The 20,060-nt window shown below is 36.9% G+C and overlaps 1 protein-coding gene across 1 annotated transcript in view; it reads right to left on the reverse strand.

Moving 5' to 3' along the window:
* Positions 1 to 1,120: 1,120 nt before the first annotated feature.
* The window catches only part of LOC113486175 (coiled-coil domain-containing protein 169-like), a 33,123-nt gene continuing 14,183 nt past the window's right edge, over positions 1,121 to 20,060 (reverse strand). Inside the window, exons 6-9 of the mRNA XM_026859901.1 lie at positions 11,778 to 11,876; positions 11,523 to 11,576; positions 7,677 to 7,753; positions 1,121 to 4,232 (exon numbers count right to left, since the gene is read on the reverse strand). Of these exons, the coding sequence (XP_026715702.1) occupies positions 4,130 to 4,232; positions 7,677 to 7,753; positions 11,523 to 11,576; positions 11,778 to 11,876 (333 nt within the window). The 3' untranslated portion in view covers positions 1,121 to 4,129. The remainder of the gene's footprint in view (positions 4,233 to 7,676; positions 7,754 to 11,522; positions 11,577 to 11,777; positions 11,877 to 20,060) is intronic.

The raw sequence follows: 20,060 nt of genomic DNA on the forward strand, positions 1-20,060 counted from the left end.
TGCTGCCAGCTACACAGAGCTTGCCACATGGAAGACAGGACTGTGATGGAAGCCAACTGTGTGACAGGCAGTGCCCAAAATGGCTTCAGAGTTTAAACCCGTTCCAATAGCTCGGCTGTTGATGGTTCTTGCTGGAAGGCAAGCTCTTTCTGTGGAGTGGTGCATCGGTTTGCACGCAGAGCCAGATGGAAAGCCTGGTCCCATCCACATGCTGCTCCTGTAGATGTGAAATACACATTTGGGCTCTTCATGGTTCTTAGTCAGCGGTTTATCGCACAGATTAGTAGCTGTGACCTACAAGGAACTACATACAATGTTTATGTCTTTGGAAGAGAGGGATAAATCGATCTGCCAAGTTAAATGACATACTGCCAGCTTTGAAAAGCCTTATTATCTGATCTAGAGCTGTTTGCCATTAGTGCTGACACCTGTATGTAAAGAGATAAAACTGTTGCCATTAGCTGTGATTTTCAACCACGCACTTTACTTCTGCTTCCAACCAGAGTTAGTTCAAACTACTGTCTATGTTTGACACCTGTCCAGCAGCAACAGCAGCAACTTAATAACATAGTAGTTTGTTTATTCATGTATTTATTTTTTTTGCTTGCTACTGTGTCTGCATCACATTTCTAAAAATGTCTGTGCAGCAACTTTCACTACTGGAAATGTATTAAACTAAATTATGCGTCTCATCTTTACCAGTGGAGAATAAATATCATAGGAATTGGGGAAGCTGTGAACTGTACCACCTAGTCAGTTATTTATATGGAGAACCCATTAAACAAAGTATTTAAGCAATGAAATATTTTGCTTAACGTTAATAATATCCTGAATATGAGGAAGCTCATCATCCAAGATCTCTGTGGTTATGCTGCACAATTACATAATAATCAACCACAGAGTCAATGCCTATCAGGTAAACATTTTAATATTATTCTGTCATAGGGGAATACAGTGGTGCTACACGGATTTATTAAAAAGAAAAATTACAACTCAATACCCTTACAAACCATGAGACTTAAAAAAAAAAAAAAAAAATGTTTGCTTACCAGCATGTGAGTTTCTTAATTCATATTTCCCAGAAACAATACGGGTAAATACTTAAAATGCTATAGTTACCTCAAAACTATGACTCATCTGAAATCAGTGGAGTTAGATGAGTAACCATGTAAGGGAAGCATACTCTCAAGTCCCAAGAGTTAGGATATCAAATTTCTTAGTCCATCAATTAAAGGCACTTACACTACAACCAGTACATCTGGAATCCCAGTTATATTCTGTGCTGCAGGAAGAAGTTTGGTCAGATTCAGACCTTCACCTCTAATTCTGTCTTCCTCTGATGCTTAGGTCAATTCACTCACTGACCACAACTGTCAGCAATTCAGTTTCCCATTTTTGTCTTTGGATTTGTTCACTGTTTAGAATATGATGCACAGAAACTTTAGAGGAGACAGAATTTACCTTCTAATGGTTAACATTACAAAAGATCTCCCTGCCATGAAATCAAGGAAAAACCAGACAACACTACACTTTCTAATTTAAATAAACCTAGTTCTGTGATTCAGTCTTCTACGCCTAAAATGATACTACATACTGTGCTTTGAGGGATTAATTACTCCTAAATGTGCTGAAATACTAGTATAGAAGATATTTTGCAAAGACATGTAGCTGTTCATTGCTGCAAACGTAAACAAACCCCATTTCACAGCACAGAATAATAGTAGTGAGAAACATCCATGCAAGATAAATCCAGGTGTTTCAAAACACCCATCCATCCAAAAGCACCAAATGTGGTTCAGGAAAGCTAGCAGTGTAAAAGTTTTATTTGGATCCAAAGAAATAACACACTTTTGAAACTAAAAGCTATCTTTCTGCTGTTGCAAAGAAACTTGAGTCATCAAACTTAACCATTAGGGTGTCCTTATTTTGAGAAAGCCAGGACAAAAATGAACTGCCAAGTAATTTAAAGAGTACAGAACTATAGCCATTTTGCACAGAAAACATTACAGCTGGACACACAATTAGAACAACACGTGTTTTAGAGATTAATTATCATACTACTGAGTTTCAAATCCTGAACTTGTTCCTGGCAAGCTGACACAGGGACTAAATAGGACATAGCCTCTCCTCAGGTCCTTACTGTACCAAACTGTACCAATAAATGTATCTTCTTAGCCTTCAGAAAAAAATGCCTCTTTTTAGTCCTCAGGACTACCCATAAGGAAGGTGTCCACATCTCCTGCTGTGAATAAATGCTGTTCTGCCACATTTGTGCAATGTTTCTTGTAATTTTAAGGTGCTACAGGGACTGGACTTGAGTGCATTAACCAACATTTGATTCAGAGGCAGCAGTAGTAAATGTCTGCTGCATGGATCCAAGAACTGGATATTCTTCACTCCTGCAGATGTCTCTTGTCTCTTATGCCAACAGGACTATTATGGTGATTTTTTTTCTCTCTCCTTCTCCACAATGACAAATGCCAGCACAATCAAAGTCTGGAAATTTTCCATGTGAAAAACAGGAACAGAAGAGTGCTAACCTAATCAGCTGTGCTATGCTCTCAACTGTAACTGTGAGGAAAAAAATTGCCAGGCAGAGCACCCTGCTTATGAAAGAATGATACAAGGTACATCATGGTGACATTAGAAATATCTGTAATAAATCTGTAATAAATGCTATGTAAGAGAAAAAAAAATGGGGCTTCCACACTGAATATGCTGTACAATACTGTAGGTCTGCTTTCTCTGCATTTTAGAATGACATAATTGATCTTTCTGTATGTCTTTAATTACAGCCTCACTTTAATGCTGCTAGTAATGAGGAACTCTTAGTATTGCTCTTAAAGAAGAAAAAAGCTTTATTAGATACTGCAAAGAGTTAGGTATGCTCTTAAAAATAATAAAGGGTAGTCAATCCATCACATTTGCTCTGCCAAGAGCTTTTAAGACATAATCTAGAAGCTTGAAGCTTCATTACCAAAACATTTTTCCTGTTGCTACTTTAAAAAATTCTGCTGAAGTTTAATGACTAAAATGTAGGTAATGAAACTGCAACAATAATTGCACACTTAAGAATGAAAATACAAAGTAGTTCTACTTTCATTGAAGAGATGACTTTAAAGACTGGCACTATTTTGGATCCTAAAAATACATGGATCAGTGCCACTGGGAGAATACACACAGAATTTTATGGAACACAGACTGAGAGTTGAGATTTCAAATAGTAACATACTAATACAAGGAAACATGGTGTGTATATAGTGTTTAAAAGAAACAACCCTCCACAAGATAGGCTCTGAAGAATCCTTAATAAAAAGTGTTCAATTTTTCTTTCGTTTCTGCTCATTACTAGTGCTTAAAGTATCTGGAAATAGTGTTATGCTTCTAAACCATGCAGACAGAAAGTGATGGTCAACACAGTATCTGTGGCAAGCCAGCTTTTAAAAAAGTTAAATTTGGAGGTGTTTTGTCTTCTCTGCTATAGTAAGAAAGATCATGGAATATAAACCAACTTCATACTGTAAAGGAACTCTACTGTATGGTATCATGTAAGAAATCAGACTGACTAGTAAACTATGCTGTCATTCTTTTTTAAAGCCAAATGAAAGGCATGATCAGCTGTACCAACATCAGACTACTTCAGGGTCTCTCTTTGCTGCCTGTACTGAATGGGGATGTTTTTGGATGGAATTTTATTTGAGATTTACTGGTTTGGGTGGTGAAATAACACTTCAGGTTACATCAGTTTGGTTTTTTCTTCTTCTTGGCAGAGAGGTCAAAAAACGTTACAGGCTTGTTTGTTTTCAGTGGTTGCTGTGCAGTCAAAGTTCAAGGATCTACCTAGTGTATAAAGACACTAAATGTTCTCTAAGGCTTCCAACTCCCTGACGCCCAGAATCACTCATGAGAACCATAATGGAAATGGTCAGAGATCACCAGCACAAAGATGGCAGCTAGAAGAACAATTCTGCTAGGCAGAGGAACACTTACATTAGGGCTGCCAAAAATACACGACAGCCTGGGTTTGGTATTATAATAAAGCACAAATACATTAATTTTCAATTTAGAAACTTTCAGTTAAATTAAATTCTTTTAAAAGTGATTGGAAATTCTTGGCATTAATATTAAATCAGTGCTTTAGTTTTGGAAGCTGCTTCACTCCTACAGTGTTTTTAATTGATCCTTTTTGAGGATTAACCATCTTCGGGTTTCCTGGAACACTGTATCTCCCTCTGAAATAAAACAGGTGAAGTTAGTCATCAGTTGTCACATTCCCTGTAAGCTTCAACGGCTAGAAATTTGCATACTTTTTATATTTGCATAACTGATTACTATTGTGAATTAATAAACCTGAGAGGGGAAAAACAAGTATATTTCTGGCTTTGCAGGCTAGCAGAGCATCTAATTATTCTGCATACAAACTCAAGCCTCATCTCAATTCCAACTTCCTGTTACCTAAATGATGGCATTTGAAGAACATGAACAGAATACTAAACATTTGCACAAAGAGAATGATAACTGGCTAAGGAGACATTTTTATGTCCCCATGAGGAAATGGAAAAAGCACTTCATGTAGTTACAGTTCTTCGCAGGTATTCCACTCTGGAGACCAAACTCAAGCCCATGATCTTACAGAGGAAATTCTGTCAGCAGACTTCTGAAGTGGTACTCATCATGGATACATACACCATCTACATGAAACCTGCTAGAGCTGTTTTCATCTTGATCTTGTAAATCAGTAGGAATGTAAACAAATCTCCAGGCAGGGAACAGTGATTCCACAAACTGGAAAGGTCACTCGTGATCAAGCAGCATGCACCTCTACTCTTATGCAACATTTGTTCCTCTCCCTGTTCATTACTACAGTGGACAGAACAGCACTTCACGTACTCTAACGACAATATACAGGGTTTCAATGTCATTCTCAAGTAATAGGCACAGTGAAGGAAAATATATCATAACATCACACAATTATATTCATGATGATAGCCAAAGAAATATTTTGTTATGGAGTAGAAGCTATGATGACACGATCTATGTAAGTTTCAAATTTCTGGGCAGGCAAACAGCCAACAAAGTTGTCCCTATGGCTAGCTAGTCTTCTAGGACTGACACATCCTTTGTTCCAGCTCTTACAAGCAGTCATGGTCTTGAAGGAGGACCTGCCCCCATAGAGATAAAGAGCTACTTCTACTCAGAGCTTGGAAAATCAGAACCCAAGGACCCAGTTTGCTCAATAATCAATTGATTATTCAAATTCAAATCAATTGATTACTCAAAATCAATTGATTAATCTGTAGATCACTGTAGAGCTGTACCAAGCAGACAGTGTATCTCTGTATAGAATTCTGCAGGCAGCAAAACCTCCTTCCACTCAAAACCTGATGGATTTATGGGCTTAGCAGCTAGTGCAGTGTTGAAGCTGAGCTAATAAGCCCTGCTATATGCCTCAGACTAACAGTAAGAGCTCAGAATGATATTACACTGGCGTTCAGATTGCATGAGAGACATGAGTCATCAAGGCATCCATGTTTTTCCTAATTGTCAGCTAGCCTATCTTATTCTTGACCTGTAAAATACCATAAAAAGGACCTTTACTGAACTTGTCTTCTATGTTTGCATGGCCAGGAAACTTAAAACATCAACAATTAGTGTTCACAATTACTACTCAAAAATGTTTCACTGTTGCTTTAATATACAGGTTAGGTTTTCCATACCTGTACCTATAGTTAAAACAAACATTAAACAGAGTTTCTTAGTATGGTTTGAAATCCAGTGAAGGCAGGTGTTTTCTGAAAGGCCAGCAGAAGTGAGATAAGAACTCTAGACAGAAAATTTTCAAATTATTCTCAAGAATAATTTATTTTCAGTCATGCAGGTCTTCTCTTACTTGAATGAAATTATTTCTCATTAATGTCAGCTTGAATGAACAACCTTCAAACATAATTAAAAAGGAATAATATAACAATGGCTGTGTTAACCTTGTGATGACCAAGGAGTGCTTACTTAGATTCTAGTATTTCTTTAAAATACAAACTATGCCAAATCCCCATTCTTATCTCCATGTTGCCAACTAAGACCAAAGTTTGACCTGAAAGTTCTAAATCACTGGCTATAAAAGCCAATGCTTTTCAAACTGGATCCTTAGCTACTGAGGACAATTTAAAAGATGAACAATTCCCTTCATGTGCATAAAGCACTTTGGAAAGTCAAAAAAAAAATTCTCCAAGGAGAAAGGTGTTGAAAGGAGATGTGTTGTTACAGTATAACTCTTCTGACACCAGCAATTACAGGACAGTTTATTTTCTTTTGTTTGATATAAAGAATATTACAGAAACTGTCGTATAATGTCAGGGTAAGTAAGGGACCACTAAATAAATTACAAAAAAACTCCAACATAATCACAGATCAATGCTAACCCTCAGAAAATCTCAATATCTGGCTGATGATACTTAATCTCCCAGGAGAGACAGTGAATTCTCCTAGTTCTAGCTTCCTGACCTTCTCCACATGAACTATCTTAAACATCACTGGGGCCAGAAGCAAACACACTTGCTACATATGGAGCACCTCAGACCCATACAGTGCTTTTTCTGTGTTGAGAAATTTCAGTTATAGACTTTAATTCATATTGTACTATATTAATTCATATTCTAGTAACATCCTCTCCTGGAGCATGAAGAGCCGGTGTTTTAATTTATGAAATCCTGTGATTCTGTGCTTACACAAAGTGAAAGGATAAAGCTGTTAAGCAAATATATCTACACTATTTCATGCTTATAATTTATTCATTACATTTTCAAATGTTCCCAATATGTACTGTGTATGCTTATTTTAATAATATAGGTAAGTGGGTCCATGGAAGAGTATTCACTGAGATACTAAATACATAGAAAGCTCAGGAAGTCTCCAAATATAAACTATTTGGGAGAGTTCCAAAAGCAAATATTCTATCTGCCTGCTTACACACTTTTGTAGGCATCTACTTAGAACCACTGGAAGCAGGACACCGGGTCCAACACACTTTTGATGTGATTGCCTATATTCTTCATACTTTGAAGAATAGACTTAACATATTCCATTCAGTTAAAAAGTAAATCTCCAATTTCAAGCTTTCTCAAAAGCACCACAATCAAAAATTCATTTTATTTCTATATGGCTCTGAGCAGGTGGGCTCTTTTCAAATTCAGATTTCTAACCCATATAAATAGAAATCTGTTAAACAATGCAGCCTTTATAGGTTGTCATCTAAAATCATTCACATTATCACCCACAAAAAGCTTTACAATCTCTATTTGCTAAAAAGGACCAAGCAAGGCTTTTATTTTAATTGAATTACCTTTAATGGACTAAAGGGTATACTTGTTGCACCCAACTCTGCAGTAATAATGAAAAAAATGATCCATTCTAAACACATGTTGAAAGGGAAGAACATCAGAGGTATTGTAAGATTTCAGAAAGACCCCTTAAATACGTGTATTTTCAACATTACAACATACTTAATATTAAATAAAACTGCTTGAAAAGCAGTATGAAAATGATGTTAAGATTAATACTTTGTTAATAAGGTTATTCTCAGTGATATTTACCATGAAGAGAAAGATGCAATATTCAAAACATAGTACTTAGTAAAAACTAATAAACCAGAAAACAGAAAGAATATAAAGGAAATTTACCTCAGTATGTGGTTTTCTCCCTTGCATGTCAGAGCATCTGATTTCTGACTTTCAATAATTTTAAGTGTAGCTGAGATCTGCAATAGCCAAATTTTTACAAAACAAGTTAAATCCTAGCCACAATCACAGTTGAGGGAGTAAAATATTTCCAAACTAATTTTGACCCAAATGGTCTTACTGAGATGAAGTACTTTAAGCACATATTATACTGATACCTTGCTGCTTTGGGGAATTGAGCATATGCCAAAATCCCTTGCTGTGCAAAAATACCATTATTATTAAGCTGGACGATCAGAGAATATGTCATTTCAATCACCATATTTTTGGTCATATTGCCTATAACTCCGTATTTTCAATGAAAAAGCATTGTATTTCTAACACACTTCCTGAATGAGAAATAAAACAAATTATAGTCACTTATTTGTACTTTTGAATGATTAAACCATTAAGAACAGGAACTACTTCTAAAAAATTAACACAGCATGGAAATCTCTGCATGCTCTGGAAACCGGTATTACTGGACATACTGAAGAAATCCCAGTTGTTACCCTTGGTATTATTGCATTTAACAGAATCTGAGCAGGATTAAATCTGTTGGTTCTCCTATTCCTTAGCTGACAGGGCTTCCTTCTCACCCAGCCCTTGCTGGCTCACCCAGCTGCCTTTATTACAGCTACCTCTCAAAGGGACAGAAAAACAGAAAACGGAGAAGCTTCAGGGCTTGTCTGGTTGCTGTGCACACTTGGGTGTCTAGTGTAAGTGAATGGAATTTTCTCAGCCCCTTTAAACAGATCCATCAGGAACATGTAATAAATGTACGATAATCTTGATATACGAAGTATTGGCTACACCAGACCAGTGAAGATTTTGTGAAAGTCTAGAGCTAGACTTTGGGACAAGGTTTGGATTATTATATTACATTACATTACAACACAACATTACATTTTATAGCATGTGTGGAAACATCTTGCATTTGTGAGAAAAAAATCTGACACTGAAGACCGTCTCACTGCTTGTAAGACAATGGTTTCTACTGTGCTTCCACACATACAATGCACTAGGCACGTATTCCTGGCCCAGCCATAGCAAAGTCAGCTATAACTAAAGCAGAGTCTTTTCAGAGTGCAAGTGTAAAAATGGAATAAGATCTGCACAGATTTACTTTCTTGAAGGCAAGACATTGTTTGCACTCAAGGAACTCCAGTACAAAAGATGATGGCTAGTATAATTTATCATCTTTCTGAGCACATGTGAATCTGTGACCCAAGCAAGACCTATGCTACAATTGCCTTCACTATTTTTTCAATTTATATGAATACAGAGTGCCAATATATATGATTATTATCCATAGCACTGTTTTTGCTGGTACAGTTTACTCCAGGCCTATTCCAACTAAAATGAGCTGCTGTTGCACAAGCAGCTTTCCAGCTGTACCTATCGATAACTGTAGGGTTTTTCTGCAAAGAAATCCCAGTCACAAGTTAGACTCTACTACACTAGTAAAAGTCTCTGGTAAAAATCTAGCCTGGAAGAATGGCCCTTTTAAAGATCTGCTATCATTCTTCTTTGCCTGCTTCTCAGACAGATTTCTGAATACCACCAGAAAGTGCTTTGAGATTTGTGGAGTCCACATCCCAAACCAACATTTTTTCAAACTGAAAACAAAACAAAAAAGCAAACCAGAATACACCATAAACCATCAGTGCCTCTAGCAGGAGTTCTCAAGTTTGGAAAATCTTTATTTTAAAACTATCATTTAAAATTGACTATATTACGGATCCAGACAAGACAAACAACAAAAGCACTCAGAAGATACTTATATTTTGTAAAAAAGCAGACAAGCACTTGATAATAAAAAATATAAATAAAAGAAATAGCTGCTCAGGAGCATCTCTCCTCTGCTTCTGCTGCAGGCTTCAGGAGGGATCCAAAACAGAAAAAAACCCAAAGCATCTGGAATATTTTAACACCTACCAGTAAAAATTTCCATTCCATGATTTATTTTTTTTTCTGGGAGCTACAGAAAAACACAAACATAACAAGGAAAAAAAGGCCTAAAAAGATATTCTGCAGCTAAGAGTGTCACTGGAATATATTGTCACAGGATAACAATATCCTGTAGTATATTTACTTTGGGATGTATGGAAAATGTTAGCCTATGGGTAAATCTTTCTAACTCAACTGCTGCCAACATTACTGTGCAGACTCTAGAATAGTGGCATTTTAATATAGCTGAAAAAGTCTGCACTGAATATAAGTTTCTTTCTGTCACTATTGTTAAAAAATGAACTGTTAAAAGGGAGGGCATACATATGCAGATTTTAAAATAATATAAAAGCAACAATCAAATCAAAGTCATAATAGAACAGGACCTGAAGGGACCAGATGAGCCAGATTCTTTTGCAACTAACAGTCAACCATGATTAGGTTGACTGCCATGTTCAGACTAGCAACATAAAAGGTAGATGTCTAATCTAAACTACTCACCTAGGGTCTGCTTATAGCTCAGGAAGAGGGACAGATAAGTCCCTGGAAATTAATTTCATCTTCATCTAAAACAGGTGAGATGGCTTGCACCTTTAACATGCTTCACTCTCCATAGATCTCCACAGAGGATCCCTCTGCAGCTACTTTAGATTGGCTGTTTAACATTCAAAGAACTAAAAATTAGGAGATTAATCTAAAGATGATTATTTTGTTCTCATATGATTATGAGATCATGGGGGCAAATAACTGATTAATGAAAATACAATGCACTAACTACCTTGAGTGTTGGTGGCAAAATCCTAGTCCCTAATGCCCCATTTAAGCAACATACCAGTGCATATACCTCACATCAAATGATGTTTTAAGCATGTTTAAGTGATATTCTAGGCATCTGAACATAGGCATGCCTCTTGCTAGCATGTTCAGTAATAAAATCATCTTTTATTCTGTACCTTCTTCCTCCATCAGTTCCCAGTTTCACTGTTAACATAAAGATATTAACAGTTATGGGCATTTCCTGGGCTTTTTCTTGGTTTCATGCTGGAAAGTTAGTTTAAGCAATTCTTTCAGATTTCTCAAATCAGCAATGAACCACATAAAAGAATCAGCTGCCCACTGTGCAAACACATGGAAACACTGCTAATTACAGCCTTTTGCCCCAGTTAGCTGTGACAGGGATTCAGTGACAGCCATTCTTGTGTATCACACTAAGCTATTACTTTTACATTATTCAGGAATTAAGAGCTCTTACAGAATAAATAAATACTAGAAATCTTTACAGGTTCCTGCAGTTTGTAGTATCAAATTTTATGTCTTATATAGTTTGCAGGAATAAAATTTAACCTCTGATTTCACAAAAACAAGGTATCCTATCCCTTATAAATTTAATTGAAGTTTGTGCTGTATTGTCATTCTGAGCTGGCTGGCTAGTTTGTCATTAAAATTAAAAAAAGGAGAAATATGAAAAAGAGGAATTGCTCCTAAGGTGGGTTTCACCACTGCTAATAATTTGGTTCTGTTCTTTTCAACTGAGACATTTAAACTAGCATAGCAGTCTTGTGACTAATGGATGGACAAGCAAGTATCAGAAAATCAGCTTTCTCAGCTAAGGGCACTTTGACTATCCTTAGGAACAATGAAACTCCAGTTGATACAAAAGCAAAAAAAGTATTTTAAAGTAAGTAAACTGTAATAATCTTTCAATATCTAGCTCTTAAAATTTTTAAAAAGCAGCTTTTGTAATGTATTTGGTAGATGAACTGATAAAAGACTTTGACCTAATGGCATTAACAGATGCTGTTGGTATATTAAGAAAGGATAATGAATTTTAAAAGTTACTGAATTGCACATTTTTCTTACCTGTAAGATCTCTGAGAGGTACATGCGCCGCTCATCAGTAGCTTTGTGATAAGCCTACAGTTAAAATAAGGGATATAGGCTACCATTAAGCAAAATCTTTTAAAAGTTGAGTCATACAGGAAGAAACAAATACACAGCAGAGCTTTTTTCCATTGACATATTTTGTGGAACTATTTTGTTGTGTGTAGCGCACACATCTGTTTGTCAGACAACATAATGGCTTTTACAGATTAGAGGCATAGAGTGATTACAAACCTTTGCTTCTTGTTCCAGTCTAAGTTCATAGTCTTTTAACTGATTCTGGAGACTTTTCTTCTCTTCTTCTAGTTGTTTAAGAACCTCCTTTAAGGAACCCTGTGGTTATAGTAAATAAAAAAAAAATGTTTTAAAAATATTTCCATTCTGCATCATCTGCATTTCCATTCTGCATATCATCACCATAGTCCTTATTCTTCGGGCATTACGATGTTTGTCATTCTATTTGCTTCTTGTGTACTTTTGGTTTACATGATTCTGGCTGGCACACTGCAGAGAGAAAAGTGATTAACTATATGCTACAATTATCAGTTATGCACTACACATTTTCACTGTGTTAAAATGATACAGATACGGTTTTCCACACAGCTGTTAGTTGAAAGGTTAGCAAATCCACCCTGTGGCGTCCAGCCAGAATTTCTCCTTACTTCTAACCAAAGTTCACTCTGATGGCTCCTTTTTAGCAGGAGGAAGATTTCAGATCTCAACTGCACATCCATTTTCAAACCACTTGCCAAGAGAGCTGCTGGACTGGCTGAAATGGCACATGGGATGTCAAAGGTAACCCATAACAACTTGGCTAGAAAGCAGTAATTTGTGGTGACACTGTCTTAGGTATGTAGCCATTTATCGTGTCTACAATTGGGATGAGCTAGAGCAACAGTGGTAGAGTCCATTTTTCATTAGTGGCTCTGGCCAGTTCTTTGTTTGCTGTGTACTGGAAGCAGAATGCACACCCAAGCAGGTTCTCCTCCACTTCTAACACAGGAAACTGCTTCTTGTAATCCCTTTCATAAATGGATTCACTTCATCCCATTCTTATCGGGAGGCTCTAATAGTAGATGGCGCTTTTTTAATTCCTTGCCTCAGATTATTCAAGGTCAGTTTATACCTGTTGGTTCTTGTATTCAGATTATTTTTAAGATAACTGTTCTTCCTCCCTGGTGTTTGCCCCCAGCATGTATAGACAGAAGACAGGAACATCTTTATCCAACATTCATTTTACTAGGATAAATGAGGTGAGCTTTTAAAAATGTTCTCTTACACAGCAGGCTGTTCTTTCATCTAACCATCATAGTAATCCCTTTGTACACCAGCCTGGAGCTCAACCTTCTTATGGTTGGAGAACAGAACTGTACCAGAGTATGCGCTACTCCAGAAGCCATCTCACTGCCTTGAACAATGTCAGGAATACTTCTTAGTCTGTATAGAGAAATTTTAAGATTGTGTTTTCCTTTTTTACAGGTGCACAGTGATGACTCACAGTCAACAAGGGATCAGCTAGAATACTCAGATTCTCCTCTGCATCTATGTCCAGATGATCAGCTCTCAATTCATAACAGAAGTTGTTTACTGTTTCCTAAATCCTTTGGTCTACACTATTAAATTTTAATCCCATTTTTAGTAATTTAGTCTTCAGTGTAATTCTTTTTCTAAACAACATCCAAATCCCTACTATATTACATAATTTGTGTCAGAAAAAAATATAATTTATTTCTACTTTATGTATCAAGGTCATGTATTAAATGTTAAGATTAGTCCTAAACCTAGTCCTGGAAGAACTCCAGTTGTACTCTCTCAGCAGCCTCCTTCACCAATCACCGCTATCATGTTCCATTTGTCCGTTCTACTCCTTTAACAAATCTGCTATTTTTTTTTTCAAAATTAATCAGTTGCTTCCCATGTGACATGGTATCTTTATCATAGGTCACAGTGAGCAAGATTACTATATTTATTGTGACAACAAATGTATTGTCTCATCACAGAATGTCAATGGGTTTGCCCACCATGAGCCACTTTTAATAAACTCATATTTCAGTCTGGATTCTCAATAATTATTCCTCTCTCTATATATTTTAAAACTAAAAAAAATGTTGCTTTTCTCCAATGCATATAATGCCATCATCCACAGCATTATTAAAACCACCTGATATCAGATCAGTGATGTCACAAGCCAGTTCTTTCAGAATCCTAAAGTACAGATTACCCGTATTGTTCAGTTTAAGCATATCCTGCTCCAGAGTTTCCCTTAGGATTTTGTTCCTGTCATTTCCTCTTCCAGGCACTTGCTGACATTAGCTATTTCTTCCTTTGTCTTGTATTTTTTTATTTCTGCCTTTACTGAAAAATATACATGTTTAATTTAAAAGGAATTAATTCATGATCACTTGATCTGACAGGTTTTTTGACTGACTTTTCTGAAATGTTCTAGATTTTCAAAATCTAAATCAGTATCCTCTCCATTTTATCCAATATTTTCTGATAAAATGTGTTAACTATCACATCCACTGTGATCTGTGCCCCATCATTATTACTAGCACTTGGTTTTTAGTCTTTATTTACAAGTATCAGATATGATACAATTTCTGGAAGTTATATAATATTATATCCAAATTCATCCATCCAAATTTTACATGTATATCTATATTTGACTGTATGGATGGCATTCAGTCTGAGGTGAGGATATCTACATTTGAGTGTCCATATGTGAACTAAGCTCCTACTAAGAGTCGTAGTCAATACAATCAGTAATGTGCAGCAATTCATTCAGCTGAGCAGCCAAAGGGCTCAACTCAGTTGCCATCTGAGATGCCCTAGAGACATTCATGTATGGCAGATATGACATGTTTTACAGGAGACACGTCCTCCCAGAGCAGTGGTGGGTTATTCTGCATTGAAACATACTCAAGTCTCTTTGTTTACACAACTATTTCACTGAAGATGCCTATTCAGATAAATCTAGATACAAATCTTTGTACTCAGCTGACAGTATTAATGAGACCTGGACTGTCAGTAGTAGAAATTAAAGATCTAGCCAAGAAGCCATCTATATATAGAAAATAAAATACTCGTGTCCTTATATCTGAGTCATATTGTTTTAATATAGATTTCAATATTATTTTCAAATATTATTGGGGCTGAAGTTTGTTTTCCTATCCATCGTCAAGATTAATTAATCCAAACAGGTGATGAAGAAAGAACAAACAACACTGATGCAAAAGTCTCTCACATCTACTACATAACACACCTATCTCTGTTTTGATCTTTTCTGCCAAGTGCATACCTTTAATACTTGTTATCCCTTCATGTTTTCATTATCAATGTTGTTATATTTCAGGCTAGTCATGTTCTTCCACTTGTCTGCTTAGGTCCCCTGTGTAAAATAAGTATCTCTCTCAGAATTTTTTTTCTTTTTATTTCTAAGTCAGGCATCCCCCTAGTCAGAATAGCTGAATCCTTTCACTTTCTGTACTGATTACCTGATCACTGCTTTAATAATCAGTTATTTCTTCTCATGACCTTAATGTTTTGCTATGCCTTTACTTACCAGATTTTCCTGGTAAACATGGAAAGGAAGATAATATGACTCTCTCCAAATATTCTTCCCTTCTTTTCCATGGAAATTTACATTTTTTCCCTAGTTATCATGCAAAATTCAGATCTAGAAGGCCAGTATCTATATAAGGTCTATTTTTCAGAGTTTATGAATGGTTTCTAATGGTGAAAAATCCCAAACCTAATTTAAGACTTAAGAAATCAATACTGGGTCTGGTCCTGTTTAATATCTTCGTTAATGATCTGAATGATGGGGCAGTGTCCCCTCAGGAAGGTTACAGATAACACCAAACTGAGAGGAGTGGCTCATATGCCGAAGGGTTGTGCTGCCATCCAGAGGGACCTCAACAGGTTGGAAAAATGGGCTGATAAGAACGTCATGAAGTTGAATAAGAATTCCAAAGCCCTGCACCTGGGAAGGAACAATCTCATTAATTGATATATGCTGGAGGTTGCCCAGCTGAAAAGCAGCATGGAAGAAATGGACTTGGAGTCCTGGTGGACAACAAATTGAACATCAGTCCAGAGTGAGCCCTTGTTGCAAAGAAGGCCAATGTTATCTTGGGATGCATTAGGCAAAGCACTACCAGCAGGTCCAAGGAGATGATCCTTCCCCTCTGCTCAGAGCTGGTGAGGCCACACTTGGAGTACTATGTCCAGTTCTGGGCTCCCCAGTACAAGAGGGACGTGGACATACTGGAGAGAGTTCAATGAGCAGCTGCAAGGATGGTGACGGGACTGGATCACGTCTTCTGTGAGAAAAGGCTGAAACAGCTGGCACTGTTCAGCCTAGAGAAGACAAGGCTGAGGGGGGATCTTATTCATATATATAATTACCTGGAGGGAAGGTGAAAAGATGATGGAGCCAGGCTGTTTTCATTGGTGTCCAGTGACAGGACACAAGACAGTGGGCACAAGCTGAAACACAGGAGGTTCTCTCTGAAAATGAGGAAACACTTTTTTACTGTGAAAGTGACTGAGCACTGGAATAGGTTGCCCAGGGAGGTTGTTGAGTTTTCCTCCTTAGAGTGAAAAAAACATCTAGACATGATCCTGGGCAATTGGCTCTAGGTGGTCCTGCTTGAGCAGGAGGGTTCAACAAGACAACCTCCAGAGGTCCCTTCTAACCTCAACAATTCTGTGATTCTGTGACCTTCATTTTATTGTTACAACTGTGTCTTTCATCTCTCAGCCAATACCTTGGTCAGACCAGTTCAGCTTCCACTTTTCTGGGCATCCATCCAGCTTAGCACAGTCTTCTTAACTTGAAAATGCCATTTGTCATTACATGAAAGATTATGTCATTCTTATAAGACCATTTTCATTGCAGGCCCATAACTTACATTTTTGACTCTGGACATCATCAAGCCATTCTATTTTCTGGATGTGTAAAGTGATAATCCTACCAATGGTTTCTAATAGATATCCACCAAACATATACATCTGCCTCTTAACACCTGCCAGTTTGAAATCTCCAGTCTTCTCTTTCAAACATCTGCAGATCACTGCATCTTTTATTCTTTTTTATAATTTTCTATACCACATGTTACTTATTTGGCTCCCAATTCTATTTTTCACAAAAACATTTCTGGCTGTTACTGAGATTTCCCTAGAAATTATTTTCATTAAAGTCAAGATTTTGCATGAGCATGGCAAAAGACACAAAACCTTTAAAAGATGTTGCCAAGAGAGAAGAACCTCTCCCATTGTCCAAAAAAAAAAAAAAAAAAAATCTTTCAAGAATGTTTCACACATGACTGAACTGTTATTAACTTCAATCTGTTATAACAGACACACTGGAGACATTAAAAGAACTAGGTTTTTTATGGTTTTATCCTAATTAAATCAGAAGTACATTGGATGCAGATGAAATCTTTGTCCTAATACAGAAGGTTCCTACAGTCAACATTGGCCAAATCAAGGAGAAAAAGCTGCAGATTAGAGAGATCTGACTAAATTCTGCTCGGGTCATGTGCTGTTTCATTACAACATCAGTATCTGTACAGTGTTAAACAAGACAGATAGAGAAGGCCTCAGCACTGTCAAGCTAGTAAACTTTTTATTTTTGCCTTCTTGACCTGACTGCATATTAAAGATTATAGCCGTGTGACAGCATATCTTGTACAACATATTTTTTACCACCTACAACATATTTTGTACCACCACAGTAAGCTTAAATACAGTAAATACAGAAATTCATGCTGCTCTCCAGATCTGTTCTATGTAAACCCACAGCCCACTATTTATTTCTTCACTAGATTGTCCATCAGTGTTATATAAGACGGCAAGATATGGTGTTGCAGCTGTTCCTCACAACAGAGCAATTTGGTATCTCCTCAATGATGGTACTCATCTAATTTCTTTGAGTTCTTTCACCTACAAACTAAACTACTTTTAGATCTTTTTTAATTTAATCTTTTCAGAGCGCTGTCTATTTTCTGCTGCCAATGCAGCTGGTCCAGTGCAGATGTCTCGGCAGTCATTCAGCTCTGGAGCAAGGATGATATCTAACCACAAGCAAACGGTGCACTACACTGCTTCTGATGAGCAAGCAGACAGAAATAGATCGATAATGTGACTAAAGTATACAGTATTCCTACAGTATCTGGGCACATCATAATTTGTAACGTACCTATGCTTACAATTCTCCTGTGAAATAAGAATGTTATAAAATACTTTCAATTTACATATTGGGAAGTGAAGCCCAAAATCAAAAAGGGACTAGAGTCTAAATTGCATTTCAGGCAGAATTTAACACCTTAATGCTAATAAAGCAATATATGCAACGTCTTTCATTCTTCACATCTGGTTTTGTCGTATAGCTTAGGTAGGCATCTGAGCTGTTGCTAGTGTGGTTGCTCATAAGCACAAGCTTAATTAAGCTGTTCAGTTTGTTGCTGAAAGCCTGTATTGAGTCTCAAAGCAAAGCTTCCTGGTTGTCATCTCCCTAATGGGGCACAACCTGAGAAGCATGTTCCACCTATATTACACAAGGAAGGAATCCTCTTCTATCTAAAACCCTCAAAATAAATGCACATAGAAAGTTAGACAAGTTACATTTTATTCCTCTGCCACCCTAAGAATCTGAATTCATAGTGTCTCATATCTTGAAAGTGCTCTTGCCTTCATATTTACCTAGTGCTGAGATAATTTTTGAAGTCAGGCCATTAACCAGTCAGAAATGCAAAATCGATATGGATGTAGAAGGAACATGTGAGAAAGGCTGCAAGGCCATGCCTACTTCTGGAAAGGAGGCAGGGTTTCAGACAGAATTCCTGGGCGTTTCTTACCAATTTCCCATTGGTTTTCCATCTCTATTATGCACTCTGTTGTGAATCCCAGTCTAACTGCCTTTCTCCCAGTTAATACCCAGGAAACTTAGGCACCTAACTCAGCCTTCTGACTTCCATTTCTGGATCCATGCACCTAATTGATGATGCAGAGCTCTGTGGCAATACCAAAGTTCTCACGGAAATCTAGCAACACAGATGTTCCTACTCAACTAAAAGATCTCTCTAAGACCCAACCACTATAAAATGCAATGTCAAAAACAGACACAAGAAAAATTTAAATAGTAAAATTTCAAAATGGTTCTAGAGTCCCACTTTAGCCAGGACTGGTTTTAAGTCACCTCCCACCCTTCCTTTCAAGGCAGTAATTGAAGAACTAGCTGAGACTTTATATATCTGAAGTCTTTAGCTGCTGCACAACAATACAAATCAAGAAGTGAGAAACATCAGCACACGAACTCAGCCAAATCATTATGGTCTGGATTTGCCTTTCCTGAATTCTGTGGGAAGAAAGCAGAAAGAAACCTCACTGAAACAGATTCAATTCTTGATGCTCATGGTTGTATGATGAGTTTAGTGCTTAATATGGTAAAGCAACACATGAGCAAAAGATCACAGAAAACAGAGCTTAAAGCATAGAGTAACACAGACTTGTAGCAGTTCTTGGAGCATAGAAAAGCCTCAATACAAAGCAAGGACCTGTGAGAGCTCAAGAGACCAGAACAAGCCTCCCAGCTATGCAGCACTCCCCCAGAAGGAGAAATTGCCAACAAAATTCCAGGATGAACCAGTAAGATAAATTCTGAAAAAGCTTTTTAGAAGTGCTTTAACTGAATATTAAAATTTTTTTTAAATTAAATTTATTACAGTTTTTTCTATTAAGCCTTGAATAGCTGGACAATGTATTCCTGAAAAGGAGACATAAGCTGTCTAAAGGATTTAACCTGAATTTAAGATCCTTAGTTTTCAATAAGTCATCCATGTCTAACCAGTCTGAGAAAGCTGGTAAACTAAAAGACACATTGAGATTTTAAATGAATACTTTCTTTATGTAACAAAATTTTGCAGGGCTAGCAAGATTCACTCTCAGAGCAATGATACATTAAGTCTTGTGTCCAGCAGTGACCAAAGCCCAGAATTTCACAAAAGGAACACCAATTATCCAGTTCTTCTTTTTTTCACACAATTTCCTTTTCATTCGACTGAAGTTACATATTTGGCTTAACACTTGCCAGAAAATGAAATTACACAGAATGATACTGCAGCTGAATTTTAAGGCCACCCACATAAGTTGCACTCATTCTGGGTTTTTCCTTGCCCTGCTACCAGTGGCAACAGAGGTGACAATTTCTATCAATCATTTCACAACAGACAAGGTGAAAAATCCATGACATCATCAAGATGCTCAAACTTGCCTCCATCAGAGTCCAGCTCATGCAGACTATTGACCCTTATGGCAATTTGCCTCAGCTCTAATCCTCTAATTATTCTCCATGAGTTAGAACAGAAGCAATATGTGTTAGTCGTATAGAAAAAAAAAAAAACAAAACCAAACAACCCCACCACAACACAAGAAGCCTTTGCAATCCACTCTACTTGACATTTTAAATCAAGTGAAGTTTTGTTTAGAAAATAAACTCCCTTCTCTCCAACACTA

The sequence above is a fragment of the Athene cunicularia genome (genome assembly GCF_003259725.1).
Source record: "Athene cunicularia isolate RWA chromosome 1 unlocalized genomic scaffold, athCun1 chr1_part1, whole genome shotgun sequence".
Lineage (NCBI taxonomy): Eukaryota > Metazoa > Chordata > Aves > Strigiformes > Strigidae > Athene > Athene cunicularia.